At 36.5% G+C, this 19,809-nt stretch overlaps 1 protein-coding gene across 1 annotated transcript; it reads left to right on the top strand.

The window, feature by feature from the left end:
* The first annotated feature begins 4,111 nt into the window (after positions 1-4,111).
* On the top strand, positions 4,112-19,105 carry C6H3orf33 (chromosome 6 C3orf33 homolog). Its single transcript, XM_058188141.1, has 5 exons — positions 4,112-4,269; positions 8,111-8,170; positions 9,835-9,988; positions 16,534-16,694; positions 17,605-19,105. Exons 1-5 carry the CDS (start codon positions 4,186-4,188, stop codon positions 17,869-17,871), a joined length of 726 nt encoding a protein of 241 aa, XP_058044124.1. The 5' UTR covers positions 4,112-4,185; the 3' UTR covers positions 17,872-19,105.
* The last annotated feature ends 704 nt before the right edge of the window (positions 19,106-19,809 follow it).

Here is a 19,809-nt window from a genome sequence, read left to right as displayed (position 1 = left end):
TGCAGTAATTGCAGGCTGCTGTGTTTTAATAACAGTCTATCTTACTGAATTGGAATAAATAACATCCAACAACCCATACATCTCATATCAGTTTTCAGAATGAGAAAATCCTGATAACAACTTTGAGAATGGCACAATCAAATATAATTACCACATTAAAAAGAACATGTGATCTGAAAATTCAAAATCGGTAATTTTTAAAATAGTAGCAATCTCGTATCAAAGGTGAAACTTTTAAAGAATGATGTTGAATTTTGATGAGAATGTTCTTTGGCAATTCAGGCTTAATTTTTTATCATTTGCAACTTAAAACAGCAGTCTGCCACTGTCTTCTGGTTTGCATTATTAAGATTTATAAAGCTAGGGTTTGTTTTATTTGTATTAGTTTATTCTGCCTTAATATTATGATGAATTCATTCTCTTCAAAACGGAATACAATCAAATCTATTTCCATGTAATTTTATGAGTTGTAAATGCTTGTTGAAAAAAAAAATTCTCAAATGTTTAAAAATTATTTTTAGTTATGATCAGTTTAATGATGGGTAGTAACTGAAAAATATTTTGACTATAATACAGGATGGAAAAGTAATATAAAGTATATTTTGGAAAATTGCTAATTGAGCTTTAAAGAGGTTCTTCGGACCATAAAATCAGAAAATGTCACTTAAAAGCACATTTTAAAAAAAAACAACTTTTGAACTGTTAAGCACCTTGAAGAAACTGCTGGCCTTTTAAGATAAAAAATGGTTCATTTCAAAAATAAATTCATGATAATTTAAATTGTTTACTGGATTCTTTAAAATACTTAAAGCTTTCATTGCCTTAAATCTTATTAATAAGCACAAGAACAGAGTACTATTTTCTTGGTGCAAGTGCTTTTATGAAAATGTCACATTACAAAGTCTTGAAAGCTCTTTTTGCTTATTTCAATAAAGCAATGTCAACTTTTAAATTTTTTGTGTGCATTGATAAGCTAAACAGGAAAGTTGTGCTACAAACAGAGATTCCTAGAGCTCCGTTATGAAATACTGTCAACAGCAAGAAGAAAGAGGACAGCAATTGAATACTTAAAATGCTAATTAAAATTGGAAACATTTTATTCTTTTATGAAAAAGAATTGTCTACCAACTTTTAGAAGATTGCTAGAAGGATGCATGGTCAGTTTTCCTCCAAGATTTGGAGCAGCCTTTGAAATGTTTAAATTAATGATTGCAAATTCTTGCATCTTGTTATTTATTATTCTCCTCACTTTCAAAATGATAGAATGCAGTGGAAGAACTCTGGAGAAGGGTACAGGTTAATTACTGTAGGAAGAAATGGTCTTTGAGAAGAAACATTGCATCTGAAACATTACAACCATGTGTTATTTTAATAACAGAAAGCTGTGTTACACTAGCTCTCTGGTCTACATAGCCCTATTTATCTAACAAGGAGTCATTGTCCAGGGACTCAGGAATTCTTCATATCACCTGTTTCCTGCCCTTTTAATTGGAGATGGCAAAGATTGGACTGGGAGCTTCTATATTCCTTGTGATCCAAGACTGAGCATTAGTTTTATATTTATTGGTCATATAATTGAAATCTACAAACGACTCCATGATTGTCTATAAAGGAGTTTTCAGGTTCTGATATTGAATGTATATCAGAAATACTACTGATTATTTTATGAATATTTCTTTGATGGTAATTTTGGTAACTAGTAAAAAAGTTGGAATTGTGACTACATCTTAATGTGTTCCATGAATTAAATGCAATGTCAAGTTCCTAAGTACTCAGTCCCGCAATATCTATCATGGAGCGTATGCAGAGTTCTTTATCTCAGAAAAAAATTATATTCAGATTGCAGAGATGTAAACAGTCAAGCTTTAGGATACTCAGATATTTCCCAAGAATCCTGTCTCTTCCAATAAGAGAATGGCAAGTATCTGCTGGATAGATGGTGCCAAGAGTATACAGATGGTCCTTGATTTACAACAATTCATTCAGTCACCATTCTAAGTTAAAACAGCACTGGAAAAATTGACTTATGACTGTTCTTCATACGACTGTTGCAGCATCCCCATGATCACATGATCAAAATTCACATGCTTGGCAACTGGTTCATATTTATGACATTTGCAGTGTCCTGGATCATGTGATCACCTTTTGGAATGTTCTGGCAAGCAAAGTCAATGGGAAAGACAGATTCACTTAACAATTGTGTTACTAACTTAATTGCAGTGATTCACTGAACAAGTGGTGCGAGAAAGGTCATAAATGGAACAAAATTCACTTAATGTCTCACTAAGCAACAGAAATTTTGAACTCAATTGTGGTCATAAGTTGAGGACTACCTGTACTGTATACTGTATAATATGCACTCAATGCTTAAAGATGAGTCTACACATTATATTTTTCACTTACCACCCCATTTTCAAATCAAAAGGATTTCTAGAATGGCAAAAAATTCCTGTTCGTAAGCTTTCACTCTAAACATTATGATGCAGAAAGAATATAAGAAGAGAGAAGGGAAAAAACCCAAACATTTGCAGATTAAATACTAGGTCTTAAATAATAAGATATTGCATACAACCATGGGAGAGACAGAATCTTTTGAAACTGATTCACATCGTCTCTCTGTCTGGTCCATAGATAAAATAGTGTAGCAGTTTGGTGCAGCCTTGTTTCTATTTAAACAAATTCAGATTGTAGAGATTATTATAATTACTCATTGAGCTCCACAACAAAGATCTTAGGTTTCCCTATCTTGAGTTCTATGATGATTTTGTCAGGGAGCACGAAGCTCTCATTTTCCAGAAGTATCCACGGAATCAATGCAGCAACCTTTATTTTGCCTTTATATACCGATACAAGGGACGCTGTGGCTCAGTGGCTAAGATGCTGAGTTTGTCAATCGAAAGGTCGGCAGTTCAGCAGTTCGAATCCCTAGTGCCACATAAGGGGGTGAGCTCCCATTACGTGTCCCAGCTTCTGCCAACCTAGTAGTTCGAAAGCACGTAAAAATGCAAATAGAAAAATAGGGACCACCTTTTGGGTGGGAAGGTAACAGCATTCCATGCACCTCTGGCGTTGAGTCATGCTGGCCACATGACCATGGAGACATCTTCGGACAGCGCTGGTTCTTCGGCTTTGAAACCGAGATGAGCTCCGCCCCCTAGAGTTGAGAATGACTAGCACATATGTGTGAGGGGAACCTTTACCTTTACACTGATACAACATCACGACCTATGTAGAAAACAGCAGAGGTTATGCTTTCCGTATTTATCCCCAGCAGATACCTCCGCCCTTCTCTTCAAAACATATCTTCATTTACAGACTTCTTTACTGTACTATATCATTCACAAAGTTTTAAAAACTTAATTTTTAATCTCTTCACCCTTCACCAACAAAGTAGTCTCAGTAGACTCAGTAGTCTGAGTCTCACTTGTTGAGTAATTAATATAGAAATTGGGAATTTGAGAGATTCAAGTTTATTTATGGCTAGAAGTGGCAACCCAGTATCCTCCAGATGTTTTGGACTGCAACTCCCATATCTTTCCTTGGGACCCCCTGCTGGTTGAGGTTCATAGATACAAAACACAGCAGCTTACCTGCATCAGGAAATATTTAATTATTAAGCTTAGCAGTGGACTCATTTATAATCAGTGCTATGCAAAACACAACAGGACATGCTTTATTAAAAACCTGCAACAACTGGATTCTACGTCGAATTCTCTGTTCTCCAGGTCACAGTTGTCCCAAAGGTGCTTTTTGAAAAGGCAATTGGACTTCCTTTGTTTTGTTTTGCTGGAAGACGTTTCGCTTCTCATCCAAGAAGCTTCTTCAGTTCTGAAGAACTGAAATCTTGCAGTGCTGAAGAAGCTTCTCGGATGGGAAGCAAAATGTCTTCAAGAAAAAAAAATGGGGGGGGTAGTCCAGTTGCCTTTTGAAAAAGCGCCTTCGGGGCAGCTGGATTCGGGATCCCACGCAGGAGGGCTTGTACCGCGAGAGACCCTCCACCCAACGGCGGAAGAGACGCTCGATCTGCAGCTGCGACTTCAACGCAAAAGCGTCTCCAAAAGGCCTTCGGGTGCTTTCGCAGAGACGCAGCTCTTCCCAGCGACCAGAAAGCGGCGCTGCTGCTGCAAGGCCCGAGGGAGCCGCGGCGTCAGGAAGCAACGGGGCCGCGACGGCTGGTAGGCGACCATGGCCGAACAGCGGGGCGGGGAGCCGCCGAATTATGTCGCGCGCCTTTCCGAGTGGGCGGACGCGCATCTCACCTTCGTCCGGGTACGCGGCGTGAATCGGTCTGGGCGAAGCGGAGGGCCCGTCGTGCGTCGCTTTTGGGCTGTGCTGCGCCGCTGCCTGAGGGCGGAAGCGGGGCTGCCGGAGTCACTTTTGCTCCGGTTCCAACTAGAGCCAAAAAATGGCAGTTAATTTTATAGTAGTGTCTTAGTTTATTTATTTATTTTATTTATTATTTAAACTTATATAGTGTAGTAAGGGGTAGAGCTTTTGTAGATGCAGAGTTTCCTTGCGCTTTTCCTTCGTATCCTGTAGCCGTCAACCTCCTCGGCCTTAAAATTCTATAAAGTGAGGCATGTCGGAATGGCCATCAGTTCTGGGTTTAAATGTGGTCTTTTAGCACCTGGTTTATCGCTGTGTCTTCTTCACACATCAAATGTTCTAGAGATAAAAGAAAACAGATGTGTGTTTTTTGAATGAACGGTTTAATTGCATAGAAGAAAACTGTCCTGTGTTCCAAAATTATTATGAATAACGTAAATATAATTTCTATCTGGAATCCAGTTGTTGTGGGTTTTTAATAAAGCCTGTCTTGTCGTGTTTTGCATAGCACCAATTATAAACGAGTCCGCTGCTAAGCTTAAGATAATTAAGAAAATTAATTAATTAAAAAAAATATGGGAGTTGCAGTCCAAAACATCTGGAGGATACTGGGTTGCCACTTCTAGCCACAAATAAATTTGAAGCCCTCAAATTCCCATATATTAATTACTCAACAGGTGAGACTCAGAGGTACTTTGCTGGTGAAGGGTGAAGAGATTAAAAATTAAGTTTTTAAAACTTTGTAAATGATATAGTACAGTAAAGAAGTCTGTAAATGAAGATATGTCTTGGAGAAAAGGGCGGATGTATCTGCTGGGGACAAATGAGGAAAGCATTGTCTCATTATAACCTCTGCCCTTTGTACATATGTAGTGATGTTGTATTAGTATATAAAGGCAAAATAAAGATTGCTACATGGATTCCGTGGATACATTCTAGAGACAGAAGAAAATAGGTGTGTGTGTGTTGTTTTGAATGAACCGTTTAATTGCATAGAAGAAACCCATCCTATGTTCCAAAGTTATTATGAATAACATAAGTATAATTTCTATCTGGAAAATGTCTTGAGGCAGCTTAAACCGAATAACAGTTCCTTGGTACATTATGTATCCTTTCAAAAACATCCAGATAGTTCATGATCTTTGGGGTTGAAAAAAGCATAAGCGTTCCTAACTTGAGGGATCTTGTTAATTGATCAGAATTGTTTTATTATGCACTGTAATTTGCTGAAGGCCCAGCTGTCATTGTCAAAAAATATGGAGGCTGTAGTTGAAAAGTTCTGGGAGGCATCAGATTCCTAAACTAAATTCAAGGAAAGAAATTCTATGCATCTGCTGAATTCAAGGCATTTCGACAGAAAATAACCATGATTACAACATTATATTTTTTAGACTATCTGAAATCTTAGTGTAAGAACCTTGAACATTTATAGCAATATAAATTAGGTTTATGACAAGATCTCCACATTCATTGCTGGAAAAGGTCTTTCTTTATAACAAAATAATGAAGTAACGGTGTTAATTTGCAGTATTATACTGTATTTTTAAATTAGGTTGTAGAAGTTTGCAAACGAGTATAAACATGAGGTACTAATAATGGCATTAACCAAGATGGCTTCAATTTCTGATGACTTCAGTGTCATAGTCATGTAGTTTCAACAGTATAGGCAGTCCTCAACTTACAACTATTCATTTAGTGACTCTGAAATTAACATTGAAAAAAGTGACTTATGACCAGTCCTTGCACTTATGACCACTGTAGCATCCCCATGGTCATATGATCGAAATTCAGAAGCTTGGCATCTGGCATGTATTTATGATGGTTGCAGCACCCTAGGATGCTTGCAAACTTGCAAACTTATGAGTCAACTTCAGAGTCAGTGAGGGAAGACAGATTTGCTTAATGACTACATGTTTCATTTAATTACAATGATTCCCCTAACATTCCTGGCCAAAAGTTATAAAATCAGACACAAGTCAGCTTAGCAACAAAAATTCTGGTCTGAATTGTGGCCATAAGTCAAGGACTACCTGCATAGCAGTTTCTCACTACAATTTTGGGAATTTTTCCCCCAATTTCCTTGTTTAGTTTACAGTGTAGCATTTCCATACAAGAACTAAACTAGTCCAACTCTGCTTAATTTTTTTGAGGTCAACCAAGGTCAGTTAATTAAGAACATGAATTGGGTACCATAGGTGGAAACAGTATTAATTACTGAATTTCAAAGTTTAGAAGTGATACACAAAAGGTACTTTCTATTTGCTTGCAGCAAGCTTTTGAAAGTGGCGGCATCTTCAAAAGGGCTTTTCTGCAAGTTATGGGATCCCTTGGAGAACCAAATCCTAAGCCCGAAGACACAATCTGAATCCCCATAATTGCAGGCAACTCTTAAAAACCTTGTTTATGACCACTAACGTCTCTAGAAGTGTTTTCAAATAGCGATTTTTAACAATGAAATATTTGACAGAGGAGGAACTATATTAACTAATTTAACTTTTAAATAATGAAAGAAAACCAAATACAGTTTTGTTGTGATATCATGCACTAATTTGCAGTTTCTACTCAGATGCCACAAATATCCATCAGTCTGCAACAATTGCATACCCCACTCAACACAACTTAAGGTTTTAAAGATTTCAAGCAATACTTTGAATGGACTCTATAAAATGGAAACCAACATAACATGATGTATAGTTGCATTTTGCACAGATTGAAGCTTTTGGGTACCTCACAATACATAATGTAGTTGTGTGTTTTTATTTAGAGCTATAAAGTGTTTTGGTTCAATCTCCAAAATGTTATAGAATAGTGATTCCCAACCTTTTTGATACCAAGGTCTGGTTTCGTGGAAGACAATTTTTCCACGGACCAGAGGGCAAGTGGTTTCACTCACTTGCCTGTTCACAGTACTGGTCAGTGACCATGGGATTGGGGACCCCTGTTCTAGAGCATGAAATAACACAAAATGTATGTATGTAGGCACACTTAAAGCAGCAGCCACTTTTCTCAGGATTACATGGCAGGTAAAGAGACATTTCCAGATTCAAAGCACCCTTAAGTACATCCGCTCTTAAATACTGGTAGTCCTCAACTTATGATCACAATTGTACCCAAAATTTCTATTGCAAAGTGAGATAATTGTTAAGTGAATTTTGCTCTATTGCTTGCCACAGTTGTTAAGTGAATCACTGCAGTTGTTATGTTAGTAACAACGGTTGTTAAATGAATCTGGCTTCCCCCATTGACTTTACTTGTCAGAAGATCGCAAAAGGTGATCACATGACCCCAGGACACTGCAACCATCATAAATATAACCAGTTGTCAAGCATCCAAATTTTGATCACATGATCATGGGGATGCTGCAACCAATGGGCAAGTATGAAAAACGGTCATAAATCACGTTTTTCAGGGCCTTTGTAACTTCAAGTCATCACTAAATGAACTGTTGTAAGTTGGGGACTGCCAATATTCCTCAGCTGAAATTCTTCAAACTCAGAATTGTCTCATTCCAAATTTACAGAATCATTTCAATTTAATAAAGGATTAAAATCATAAACCTATACAGTTTGGAGATTTTGTTACTTAGTTTTTTAAAAATTAGATACATTTGTGACTACTATTATATATTCCATTTTTAGGCAGCAATTGGTATAAAAAATTTACATATTGTATTTTGTAGATCATATTCATAGGACAGATAAAGGATATGCTTAGGTCTCACGCCGTGAAATGGAAATACCGGTACATGTTTTTTTGAAATAATTTATGGGTTTTTTTCCCCTAGAACATAAGTACTGGATTGGCAATAGCTGGAGTGATTGTACTTGCGAAGAGTATCAAATTGGTAAGTTACATTTTGAGTATAAATATATATTGAGTATTTATATTTAATTTTAGGAAGCACATACTGTTGTATCCAATAAATTGGAGCAATAAGTTAATAATGAGCATGCTGCTTGCTCATGTACAACTTCCAGCCAAGTCTTGTTTTAATGTAGCCTGTTTTGTTTCAAATAAATACCAAAAAGTTTTATTACTTATCGTTAAATGAGAACTACCTGTTCTGTCTTTTCAAAGCAAGATAGAAAGCAGATTTATATTGCTTTGAGTCTTCTTTGCCTTTTTTGGCAGGATTTTAAAAACTATCAACCATTATAGTATATTGGTTTTAGGGATCTCACTTTATTCATTTGGGCTTGGAGGCCATCTTCTGAAATACAGAATGTCGCTGACTGAAATAATGGCACAGAGATTTTTCATTAATGATCTTATTTGATTGGTTTTTCTAAATAAGGAACTTGCAAAGTCTTTCATTAATGAATGTAAGAAAAGAAAGCCCTTAAATATTTGCAGAAGTTTATACTAGTAATCATAACCTTAATATATTGCTGCTGTACATATTGAACACTGAATTAAGCTTCTGTGTACTTGGGGGTCTTAATTTATAATGAAAAACTTTGTTGCCATAAATATTCCTAAATTTTATTTTTTTTCCTTTTAAAATATGCTTGTTGTTTTTTTAAAAAAAGTTGTTTTAGACCTTGAAATGCCATACTGAGTACATTTCTTGGAATTATGTTACTCAGTTTATTTACAGACCTTCACACATTACTTTCAAGGGCTTCTATGTTGGCGAAGAGACCTTGTAAGAGGACAAGAGAGACATTGTACAAATAATTTAAACCCTAGTGTTCTAACCTTCATATAATAGGGGTAGGATGTTATATGAATAGCATATCCCAAGGACCAGTCTGGTAGGAAATACTAATTGTATAGCAACCCCTTTCTTCTTGTTTTTACTTCTTTTAAAGTAGGGTTTCGACTAAAGAGGCCATGTAAGTTTATTTCCCAATAAAGTATGAAAACATTCTATATTAAGTAAACTTCATGGTGATGTTTTATAAGTTTTCTATAAAGCATGTTTTATTTGGGTATAAATTGTATTTTATTTCAAAGTGTTCATTTAGATAAAATTGCATGTTTAGTGTCTTTCCTGAAATCATTGATGTTCAATCTTCATAGCACTTTATGGAGTGAGAATTAGTAATAAAAGGAGCTTTTTATAATACAATGGATTTCTATTGAAAATTTCGACCAAGTTAAACTAATAATGATTTTGCAGTTATTATATGTATTCAAATATATAAAATATATATGTTGTATAACTACATATTTAATTTTATAAAGGAATATATGATACATTGATTTTTTTATCCTGCCTTTATTATTTTCATAAATAATTCAGAGTGAGAACATACTGAATACATCTTCCTTCTCCTATTGTCCTCAAAACAACAATCCTGTGAAGTGAGTAGGGCTGAAAGAAAATGAGTGGTCCAAAGTCACCCAAAGTCAGCCAGTTTTCATGCCTAGGGCAGGACTAGAACTTCCAGTCTCCTCGTTTCTAGCCTTCTGCATGAACCAAGTGACTAGACCAAATACTGTACGCCCACATTTATATTCTTATATTTGTATAGGCACTGTTGATATTCTTTTTCTTATGAATAGACAGCCAAATTCACAAACGCTTTGGAAATACCTCCAGAATTTATAGACAAGAATGTTAAGCTACGTGGACAATTACGTCGAATAACTGAGCAAGGATTAGAAATTGAACATGTACCTATTACTCTTCCAATCATTTCCTCTCTGCAGAAAAGATGTAAGTAAGATGGGTACCTTCATAATGGCAAAGTTAATTTTTTTTACAGGTTTGAAACATTTTTAGAGGTTTGAATTTAAGGAATTCTAAATATGAGTGAGTGGCCACCTTTAGAAAACTGATATGAAAAGCAAATACAATCTATATTTTACCATGTACTTGTACATTGATTAAAGTTCTGCAATATTCAAATTCAGAGTAAGCAAGAATGCTTTGGATGTGATATGAGAATCCTCACTGACTCTGGAGGTTGCTTCTTAAAGGAACTGGCACTTTTTCCTAGTGCTTTGGTGTTTAAATTAAGGAGGTGTTACATAATGCTCTAACTGTTCACTAAAACACTAAAACCATTTACAGAGAGTTGGATGGGAATGAAGCAATGGTGAAATCCAAATTTTTTTACTACCGGTTCTGTGGGCATGGCTTGGTGGGCGTGGTGTGTCTTGGTGGGCATGGCAGGGGAAGGATACTGCAAAATCTCCATTCCCTCCCCATTCCTGGGGGAAGGATATTGTAAAATCTCCATTCTCACCCCACTCTGGGGCCAGCCAGAAGTGGTATTTGCCAGTTCTCCGAACTGCTCAAAATTTCCGCTACCAGTTCTCCAGAACCTGTCAGAATCTGCTGAATTTTACCCTTGGAATGAAGATAGGCATGTTCATGTACTCTTCAGCCATGAGGATGACTTGAATCAAATGAGACAATGTCTTTCAGCCTGAAATCTTACAATGACTTTTTTTTGTTTAGTGACTACCTCACTTAACAACAGTTTGCACTTATAGTAGGGATGAAAAAGTAACTTTATGACCAGTGTTTGTATTTACATTGGCAGATCTGTAAAGCAAAGGAAAGCTGAAGATCATAAGCACAGTCACAATTTCACTTAGTGACCACTTCACTTAATGACCAAGTTTCCTGTCCCAATTGTGGTCAGTAGATGAGGACTACCTTTAAGAAGATAAAATGAGGGCATACTTGATTTGAGCTTCTGGAGGGAAAAAATGAGATAAAACACCAAGATAAATAATGTGTTTATTTTAGTAGGTTTTAACCCCTCCAAAGTAAATTATTATTTAGGCCTTTCTAACCTGCCTTGTCTCTGAAACTCAAGGTGGTTTACATGGAATCTTCTTTCATTTTATCCCTACAATAATAGCCATGTGAAATTGGTTGGGCTGGGAGAGAGCAATGGGTTCAAAATCACATATAGAATTCCCATGGCTACAGGCAGACTTCAGCTTTGTTCAGTCCTTATCCAAACACACAACATTACACTGCTACACTACATCACACTGGCTATCCTTGACGGCTACTGAAGCACCATATTAGGCTGGTTAAGAAAAAGGTTAAATGCAGACTATGGATGAGGTTAAAAAAAAAAACCTGGAGGCAGAGATTAAGGTTCAGACTCCTTTGAATGGAGTAGATTAAATAGTATATTCATAATCTTGGAATACTCTATTCTTTAGCTGTCACTGGAATCAGTGGCGGTAGCTGTTGTGAGAAGTGCCTTTGTACAGTTACATGTGGTATGCCAACTATATCCCTTTCCCAGCCTCATCAGTTTGACAGTGATATATGCCTTGACTACATCCATGTTGACTATTTATTTATTTGTCAAGAACATATTAGGTAATTTATATAAGTATAAGCATGAATTGAATACATAAAATAGATACAAATAGAGGAAACATTAAGACAGGGACGGTAGGCACACTCATGCTCTTACGTTACGCCCCTTACGCCCCTTCTTAGGAATGGGATGAGATCAACAGTAGACAGTCTTAGGTTAAAATTTTGGGGGTTTGGGGATGAAACCACAGTCGGGTAGTGCATTCCAGGCATTGACCACTCTGTTGCTGAAGTCATATTTTCTGCAATCGAGTTTGGAGCTGTTCACTTTAAATTTGTATCAATTGTGTGCTCGTGTATTGTTGTGGTTGAAGCTGAAGTAGTCATTGACAAGTAGAACATTGTAACAAATAATTTTATGAGCAACGTTTAGGTCATACCGAACGCGGAGTAGTTCTAAGTTTTTGCGTTCAGAATTTCAAGTCTGGTGGCATAAGGTATTTTGTTGCGAGCAGAGGAGTGGAAGACTCTTCTTGTGAAATATTTCTGTACACGTTTGATTGTATTAATGTCCGATATGCTGTGCGGGTTCCAGACAGATGAATTGTATTCTAGAGTTGGTCTAACAAATGTTTTGTATACTCTGGTTAGTATTGTGATATGCCTGGAGAAGAAGCTACGCAAGATTAGGTTTACAACTCTTAATGTCTTTTTGGTGATGTTGTTACAATGGGCTTTGGCACTTAGATCGCTAGATATGAGTACTCCAAGGTCCTTGACAGAATGAGGGTCATCTACAAGGTCGTGTCCACACAGCTTGTATTTTGTGTTCTGATTCTTTTTGCCATTGTGTAAGACAGAGCATTTGTTGGTTGAGATTTGGAGTTGCCAATTGTTTGACCATTCTGATACAAAGTCAAGGTCTTTTTGAAGGGTAGCAGCATTGTTGGTGGTGATAAAATATTTTTCCATCATTGGCAAAGAGAACACAGTTGCTTATAATATGATCGCAAAGGTCATTTATGTATAGTATGAAGAGTGTTGGTCGTAGAACACTGCTTGGGGGACACCACTATTAACAGGTGCAGGATTTGATAGGGCGCTCCCTATTTTAACCACTTCTTGTCTGTTTAACAGGAATGCAGCTATCCAATTATGTAAGGGTCTGGAGATTCCATAGGATTTTAGTTTTAGAAGTAATTGGTCATGTACCACTGAATCAAAGGCTTTACAGAAGTCTATGTAAGTTGTGTCTATTGCTTTGCCCTGATCGAGATTTGTAGTCCATATGTTTTTGCAGTGTAGAAGTTGTAGATTACAGGATATTTTTTTCTGAAACCAAATTGTTTATTAGAGAGTAGGTTGTTTGTTTTAGGTGGAGGGTAATGGATTGGTTAATGATTGATTCCATGACTTTGCAGGTGATGCAACATAAAGAGATTGGTCTGTAATTTTCAACTAGGCTGGGGTCTCCTTTTTTGAAGATAGGGATGACCATAGCTAGTGATCATATGTTATGTAGGGAGCTGATCCTGAAGGATTTTTCAAAGATTACACTTAGAGGTACTGCTATAGCAGTAGAGAGCTTTGTATGCACATAGTCCATTAGGTCCATTAGATAGAGATGGTTTTAGTTTGTGTAGTGCCTTTTCAACTTTATCTTCTGTGAAATCTATTTGTATTAGATTGTTGTAGTTATTTGTTGTACAACTACGGAATGTTGGGCATGATCCATTGCTGTTTACAAAGATGGAGCTGAAGAATGTGTTGAAGAGGTTTGCTTCATCATTGCATTCTTTGCCGTTAGGTCTTTTTAGGGGTAGGATGGATCTCGAGTCTTTAAGTTTGCTGTTTACAAAATTACAGAAGGTGCGGTTGGATCTCGTGCGCAGAAGGTTCTCTTCTTGGTTGGTGTGGTAATTGGTGCTTTCAGTCTTTATTTGGTGGCAGGTATTTTTGTAGTGGCTTTTAAAGTTAGCGACATAGCCAGTTTGGTTTTTTTTGTCAGAGGGATTTTTTTTTTATTGAAGCTTTTTTATTGATATGGGTAATTTGTTTTTCCTGGTTTTGGTAGTGATTAGTGGTACATATAGTTTAATAACTTTATTGATTTTGAGCAAGAAAATGTTATAATGGTCTTCGGCAGTGTTACAGCCAGAGAATACAATTTGCCAATCAAGAGATGAGAGGTCAGAGTCTATGAGATCATAGTTGGCTTTTTTGAAGTTGTAGTTGGGTGTCCCATTATTTTGGTGATTTTTGTAAGGGCGTATATTGAGACAAAAGTCAATCATGCTGTGGTCACTATTGGAAAAGGATTCTTTTATTTGTAGTCCATAAATTGAGTTTAAACTGTTGCAGAAGATGAGATCGAGGCAGTTGTTGAGTCTAGTGTTGTTAGTTACTAGTTGATCTAGACCTAGATTTGTAACAGCATTGTATAGAGTTGTATGGATGGGTTCAGTTGTACATTCGTTTATTGTCCAATTAATAAGAGGTAGGTTGAGGTCACCAAGAAAGATGAGAGGGTATGGGCAGGAGACTGCCCATGTTAGTAGTGAAGTTAACTTGTTTGCATGTGCGATGTCCTAGTCAGGGGCTGTGTAACATAGTAAGAAGCATAGAGTGGTGTTTAAGGACAGTTCACAGACGATAGTTTCCAGAAGAGCGAGTTCATGTGCAATTTGAATATTTTTTAGGTTTAATGACTTTTTGTAGAAGATAGCTACTCCACCCCCTCTGCGGGTTTTGCGGTCAGACCAGTAAACATGATAGTCTCTTACTGTGATAATGGAGTCAGGGAGGGATGCGTTTAGCCAATGTTTCACAGACAAATATGATGTCAAATGTAGCAGTATTTAATAAGAGGAGGAGTTCGGGCATTTTGTTTACTATGCTTCTTGTGTTTATTAGTTTGCATTTGAGGTCAGTAGTGGTCGGTATTGAGGAAGTAAGGGGTATGTGTACCTAGTTTTGGGTGATGGATGGCTGGATGTTTTGGATGATGGAGAGTTGGATGTTGGGGGATTGATTGTGGGTCTTTTTATGCAGTCAGCATGGTAGTCAATGTATAGATTTGTGTTGCTTTGGTCTTGGAGTCTTTTGAGTTATGCATAGAGTTCATGGGAGCGGATCTGTTGTAATAGGGATAGGTCAGGCCATGATTGAAGTTTGCTGTGATTGTGGTAGGATCTGGCAATTGAATTTATAGTGTAAATGAACTTTAGTTTGATGGTCTCATTTTTGCAGATGACTCTGCAGAATCGTGGGGCCACTGAGCCATCATTGTTCTTATATTTTGGGCCATCTCTGGAGACTTCAATGATTTTGTCAGGGGAGATGGATGGTTGGTGTGTGATGACTGCTGATGATGTTACAAACCTTTGTGATATCGGGTTCATTGGTGACATCTAATCCAAATAGGATAGTGTTAGGATAGGATAGACGTTTTTGTTCTCGCTCAATGGTATCTTTAATGAGCATGGAGATGTTATTTGGTTGGTTGGCAAGTATTTGTGGTTTTGGTTGTGGTTGAGGTAATGGTTGTTGAATTGGGATAATATTTTGATCTGTTGAGTTGCTGTAGTGTACTCCTGTAGAAAATAAAGAAAATGATCTTGACAGAGTTAGGCAAGATCTGCTACCAAAGCAACAAGGAAAAAATATGATTTAAATCCAAAACAAGTAGAAATAAATGGGTCAGACAGAACTTCCCTAATTCATTGGATTGTAAGAAGAAGAAGGAGGTACTTCACAAATAAATTCATAAGGTTCTGTTATGATAGCCCCTCCATAAAGTATCTTTAGTCTTCCTGTGGAGCTGATTCATGACCTGGTCTACCTGACCTATAAAAATGTCCCATGAGATGGGACAACCAATGAATTTTCCATGACATGGAAATGTGCAGAACTTGCAGTTATGTAAAATATATCAGCTAGATTGATAAATGGGGCATATTATGTCTACATTAAAAGAAACACTGTGCTACTTGCCAGATGTTTTCTGGAGACAGTTTAAAATGCTGGTATTGACTTTTGAAGAGTTAAACGGTTTAGAGTATGAGTTTAAGGACTGTTCCTTTTGTTACGGTTGTCAAGTTGTTAAGATTAGCAGGGGAGGTCCTTTTGAAGAAGCCTTCACTGTCAGAAGCTCAGATTTCTGGGTGTGTGGGAAGGGAAAGTTGCATTTGCTTCCTGCTTTTTCTATGTTTAGGAAATAGATAAAGATGTGGAGTGGGAGTGGGGAGATTGCTAGATTTGTTAGGCAGTGTTAACGTTTATTTTATTGTGAATTTTAAGTTCTGTTTTATGTTTTGTTAGCTGTGTTGAGTGTTCACCAGAGCTGGGCAAGTTTTGAATCAAATAAAATCTCTTCACTGTTCTCTTGCTTCAAAAAACAAAAAGTTATTTTTATCCTCCATTTTTATACTAATTGAAGCAATATATACAAAATATATATTTTAAAATGAATAAAAACTAATACTAAAAATACAGAGCCTACATCTTTCAGATCTGCTTTGTAGATTACTGAATCGATTTCAGTTTACAATAAATGAACATTATTTAACACTTTCTATACTCACTTGAACTAGGTATTTATAATTACTTTCCGTCATCATCAACACCACGCTGTGAATTCAAAGCCCGTAGTGTAGCAGTTCTTTGTCATTTCTGTCATTCCATGGTTTAGAAAAAGAAGACAGATGTGCAAATTATTCAGTGCACTAGTTTCTCCATGCATGAAACAGTCACTTTTGGATAGGTGATTTCGGAAATCGTGTTTAGCTTTCTTCAGTCACAGAAAATACTAACAGCTCTAACAATAAGACTTTGTCTCCTAGAATCTTTCATTTAAATCTTGGAAAGCACAAAATTCTAGTTTACCTTCCTCTTTAATTGTTTAGATCAATGACCTAAATGAGGTGTTTTTACTAATGTTTAAATAAAACAACAATGCATGTATATCATTTTAGGGCATTCAAATGGTTTGTTGCTTGTCAGGCTTGCTGGCGTGGAGTTAACATCTGATGGGGTAATCTGGTTAAAAGAAGAAATGAAACCTTCACAAATGATTTGGTTCCAGCTTTTGGGCAGAAAAGAATCATCACTTGATTGCTTCGTAATAGTAAATAAGGTAATGTCATGAGCGCAAACAATTAAGAGTGCTTAGTGTAAAATAATTTATGCTGAGTTCAGTGACTTTTACTTCCAAATAAAAACTTACAGCAAGGTCCTGCATCAATTCTGGATTCAGAGATGCTGGGTGATGTTATGCAATGCCTAGACAAACATTTGGCAAACTATTTATTGTATGGAGGTGGAGGGAGAAGAGGTTGGTGCGTAGGGAGACTTTATTCTTGGTCTTAGCCTATGGCAGCTGCCCTCTATCATGTTAAGAGTGCAATTCCCTGGAATTTCCAACCAACATAGCCAAAAGTTGCGAATCTAGAAATAGTAGCCCCAGTGCATCCAGAAGTAAAGGTAATTTTCAGCTTACAACCACAGTTGGGATCAGAATCTCTGTTACTAATCAAAGTGTTTGTTAAGTGAGTCACACTCAATTTACAATCTTTTTTTGCTACAGTTGTTAAGTGAATCACTTCAGTTATTAAACAAATCATGTAGTCATTAAGCCAATCCAACTTTCTTCCTTGACTTTGCTTGTCAGAAGCCAGCTGGGAAATTTGCAAATGGGGATCACATGATCCCAGGATTCTTCAACTGTCATATGCCGGTTGCCAAGTATCCAAATGTCAATCATGTGACTGATAGGATATATTGAAGGTTGCCAAGTGCAAGGACTGTTATAAGTCACTCTTCAATGCCATTGTAACTTTGAATGGTCACTAAATGGTTGTAAGTCAATGACTACCTATATTCAGGTTGGACAATGATGGCATTACTTAAGAAAATTTATATGGCTGCCCAAGTCACTTGAGAAATTCAGCTTTAAAGTTTATTCCTTACTGGAATGGACAAAGTATGTAATACCATAATATGTTAATTATATGTTTTATGCATATTTTAATGTCTTTTTTGAACAGGGGAGATTTTCCAGTATTTGTCTAAATGAAGAGATCTTGCGACGGGGGCTTGGCAAGACAGTTCGTATTGAAGGGTTGGCTCATGAATCCCGGATATACTGGAAGGTTCATAAGAGGCTACTTCAAGCAGAAATGAAAGCTGTGAAAAAAAAGAAAGGAATCTGGAAAGAAGAGACATTCATTGAAAAGCTCAAAGAACACATAAGCAATTATAAATTTATCCAAAAATTAAAGCAGTTTGCAACATGGTTGAGAATCCGGCTATGAAAACAATTGCTTGGAGGATCCTAAATGGAGCAGGAGTAGCATTGTGTTAGTTTCTGTGAAAATGTTGTAACTAAGTTCTTAAGAAGATGAAAATATCTGATGCCTATGTCTTAAAAATGTGCATATACAATACACATAATTATTGTTAAAAGTTTTAATCTAAGCTTTTTCACAAGGAGGAACACCCTTTAGGCTGTCCAGCTCTTCCAGAGGAAGAAGCACAAAATATAATGTGAATATAAAGGAAACATGGAATTTTGGTGATGTATTTTACAAAGATTGCATGCAACAGGGCAAAAAAACAACAACAACAAGGACTGGTCTCCATTATTACATTTTGTGCGAAAAATTGGTTAGCTTTTTTATGATAGGGCAGCCATAATGCTGATATTTGACCATTGGCTACATTATATGTGCTTCCAGATGCTGAATTTGGCTTTATTTGGGAGTCTGCTTTCTGGCTTCAGTTTATGACAGCAGCATTATTTAATGTTCTCGTGACAAATGTCCGATTTAGATTCATACTGGCACTGGTTGAAGATGATTAGCTAATAATTATGTAAATTAGGCCCATAAACATTGTGGATTTTGTGCTGTTTGTTCTAGAGGTGGTTCCAGATATCAAGATACTACCCGCACTCTATAAATATCAAACTGTAGCAATTGCAATTCTTGGTTTGTTGCTCCTATACCTATACCAGGTTTCTTTCAGAAAAGGTAGAAATTATACCAGCCAAACTATCTTATCTGTACATGGTGTATGCTCTTTCTGGTCTGTGTCCGTGTGGCTTCATTCCTTTGTTCTGTTCATTTCTCTTTACTTCGAGATGCTACATGGAAGAATTAAATGCAGCTGCCTGTATAATAAGTTGTTTATCAAAGAGAATAGCTAATTTCAGAGAGACCAATGTGTTCAAAGAGTCAGTATTACTGCTTATGTTTTATAGACCTTCTAACATTTTAAGGGACAAAGAAGGAAGTGACATTGAAATTATGGACTTGTGCTCAAGGCAAGTTTGTGTTGGATTTGAATGTAAAGATTAATTGAACTGATCATAAGGTGTGATCACATGAATAGATTTACTTTGGTAGAACATTATGTATTACTTTGTGTTCTGAACCACTGATTTATATGCTTAACAAGCATTTGACAACATTTTGAATGGTCTTGCAAATGTAGGTATTATATATAGAGAATATATCTACATTGAGAATTAAATCTTATAGAAATATTTTTTGCTGATCTGTATTGTCTTAAAATTCGTTCAATACAAAGCAATATGTATTCCTTAAATATCAATATATGAAATGCAGTTCTTCAATCACCCCAATATAATTACTGTTCCTTGTAACTTTAGCTATACCGGTAGTAATTTTGATATTAGTAGAAAGACAACTCTGCCTGCATTCACACTCCAATTAAATAAAGTAAGGTTAGATAATTTTGTGTAAAATTAGACATTATGTGTTATGAATTGTTTAATGGGTTTAGTACAGTATGTAAATTTAGCTTGTGGCTTATTCAACAAACTGTGCATAAGGGATCTGTGCTCAACTAGCTTCCTTTTGTGGTTAAAGGCACCAGGCTAGAAAATGAGAGATCATGAGTTCTAGTCCTGTTTTAGGCATGAGAGCTAGTTAGGTGACATTTTGGGCCAGTCACTGAGACAGAGAGAGTGACTACCTCAAGGTCACCCAGCTGGCTTTGTGTCTGGGGCGGGACTAAAACTCAAAATCTCCAGTTAATCACTATACCCGAGTGGTTCTCTTGGGTATAATATGCCCAATGCCTTTTTCATTGTCTTTAGGAATAAGGTTATCTCATTCTTCTCATAGAATGTGTTTAAAGTGTGGTATTCAGTTAAAAAACACTCTTCAGATCTGAATGATGACTTAAAGAGATCTTATAAATATTAAAAACCTGTCTTAAGAATGAAA

The sequence above is a fragment of the Ahaetulla prasina genome, chromosome 6 (genome assembly GCF_028640845.1).
Source record: "Ahaetulla prasina isolate Xishuangbanna chromosome 6, ASM2864084v1, whole genome shotgun sequence".
Lineage (NCBI taxonomy): Eukaryota > Metazoa > Chordata > Lepidosauria > Squamata > Colubridae > Ahaetulla > Ahaetulla prasina.
The sequence above is the reverse complement of the archived record's forward strand: the minus strand, read 5'-3'. Positions and strand labels throughout refer to the sequence as shown.

Coding starts and splice junctions, on each gene's coding strand:
- C6H3orf33 (XM_058188141.1), top strand. CDS start 4,186: ATGGCCGAACAGCGGGGCGGGGAGCCGCCGAATTATGTCGCGCGCCTT. Junction 4,270..8,110: donor CGCATCTCACCTTCGTCCGG/GTACGCGGCGTG, acceptor TTTTTCCCCTAG/AACATAAGTACTGGATTGGC. Junction 8,171..9,834: donor TTGCGAAGAGTATCAAATTG/GTAAGTTACATT, acceptor TCTTATGAATAG/ACAGCCAAATTCACAAACGC.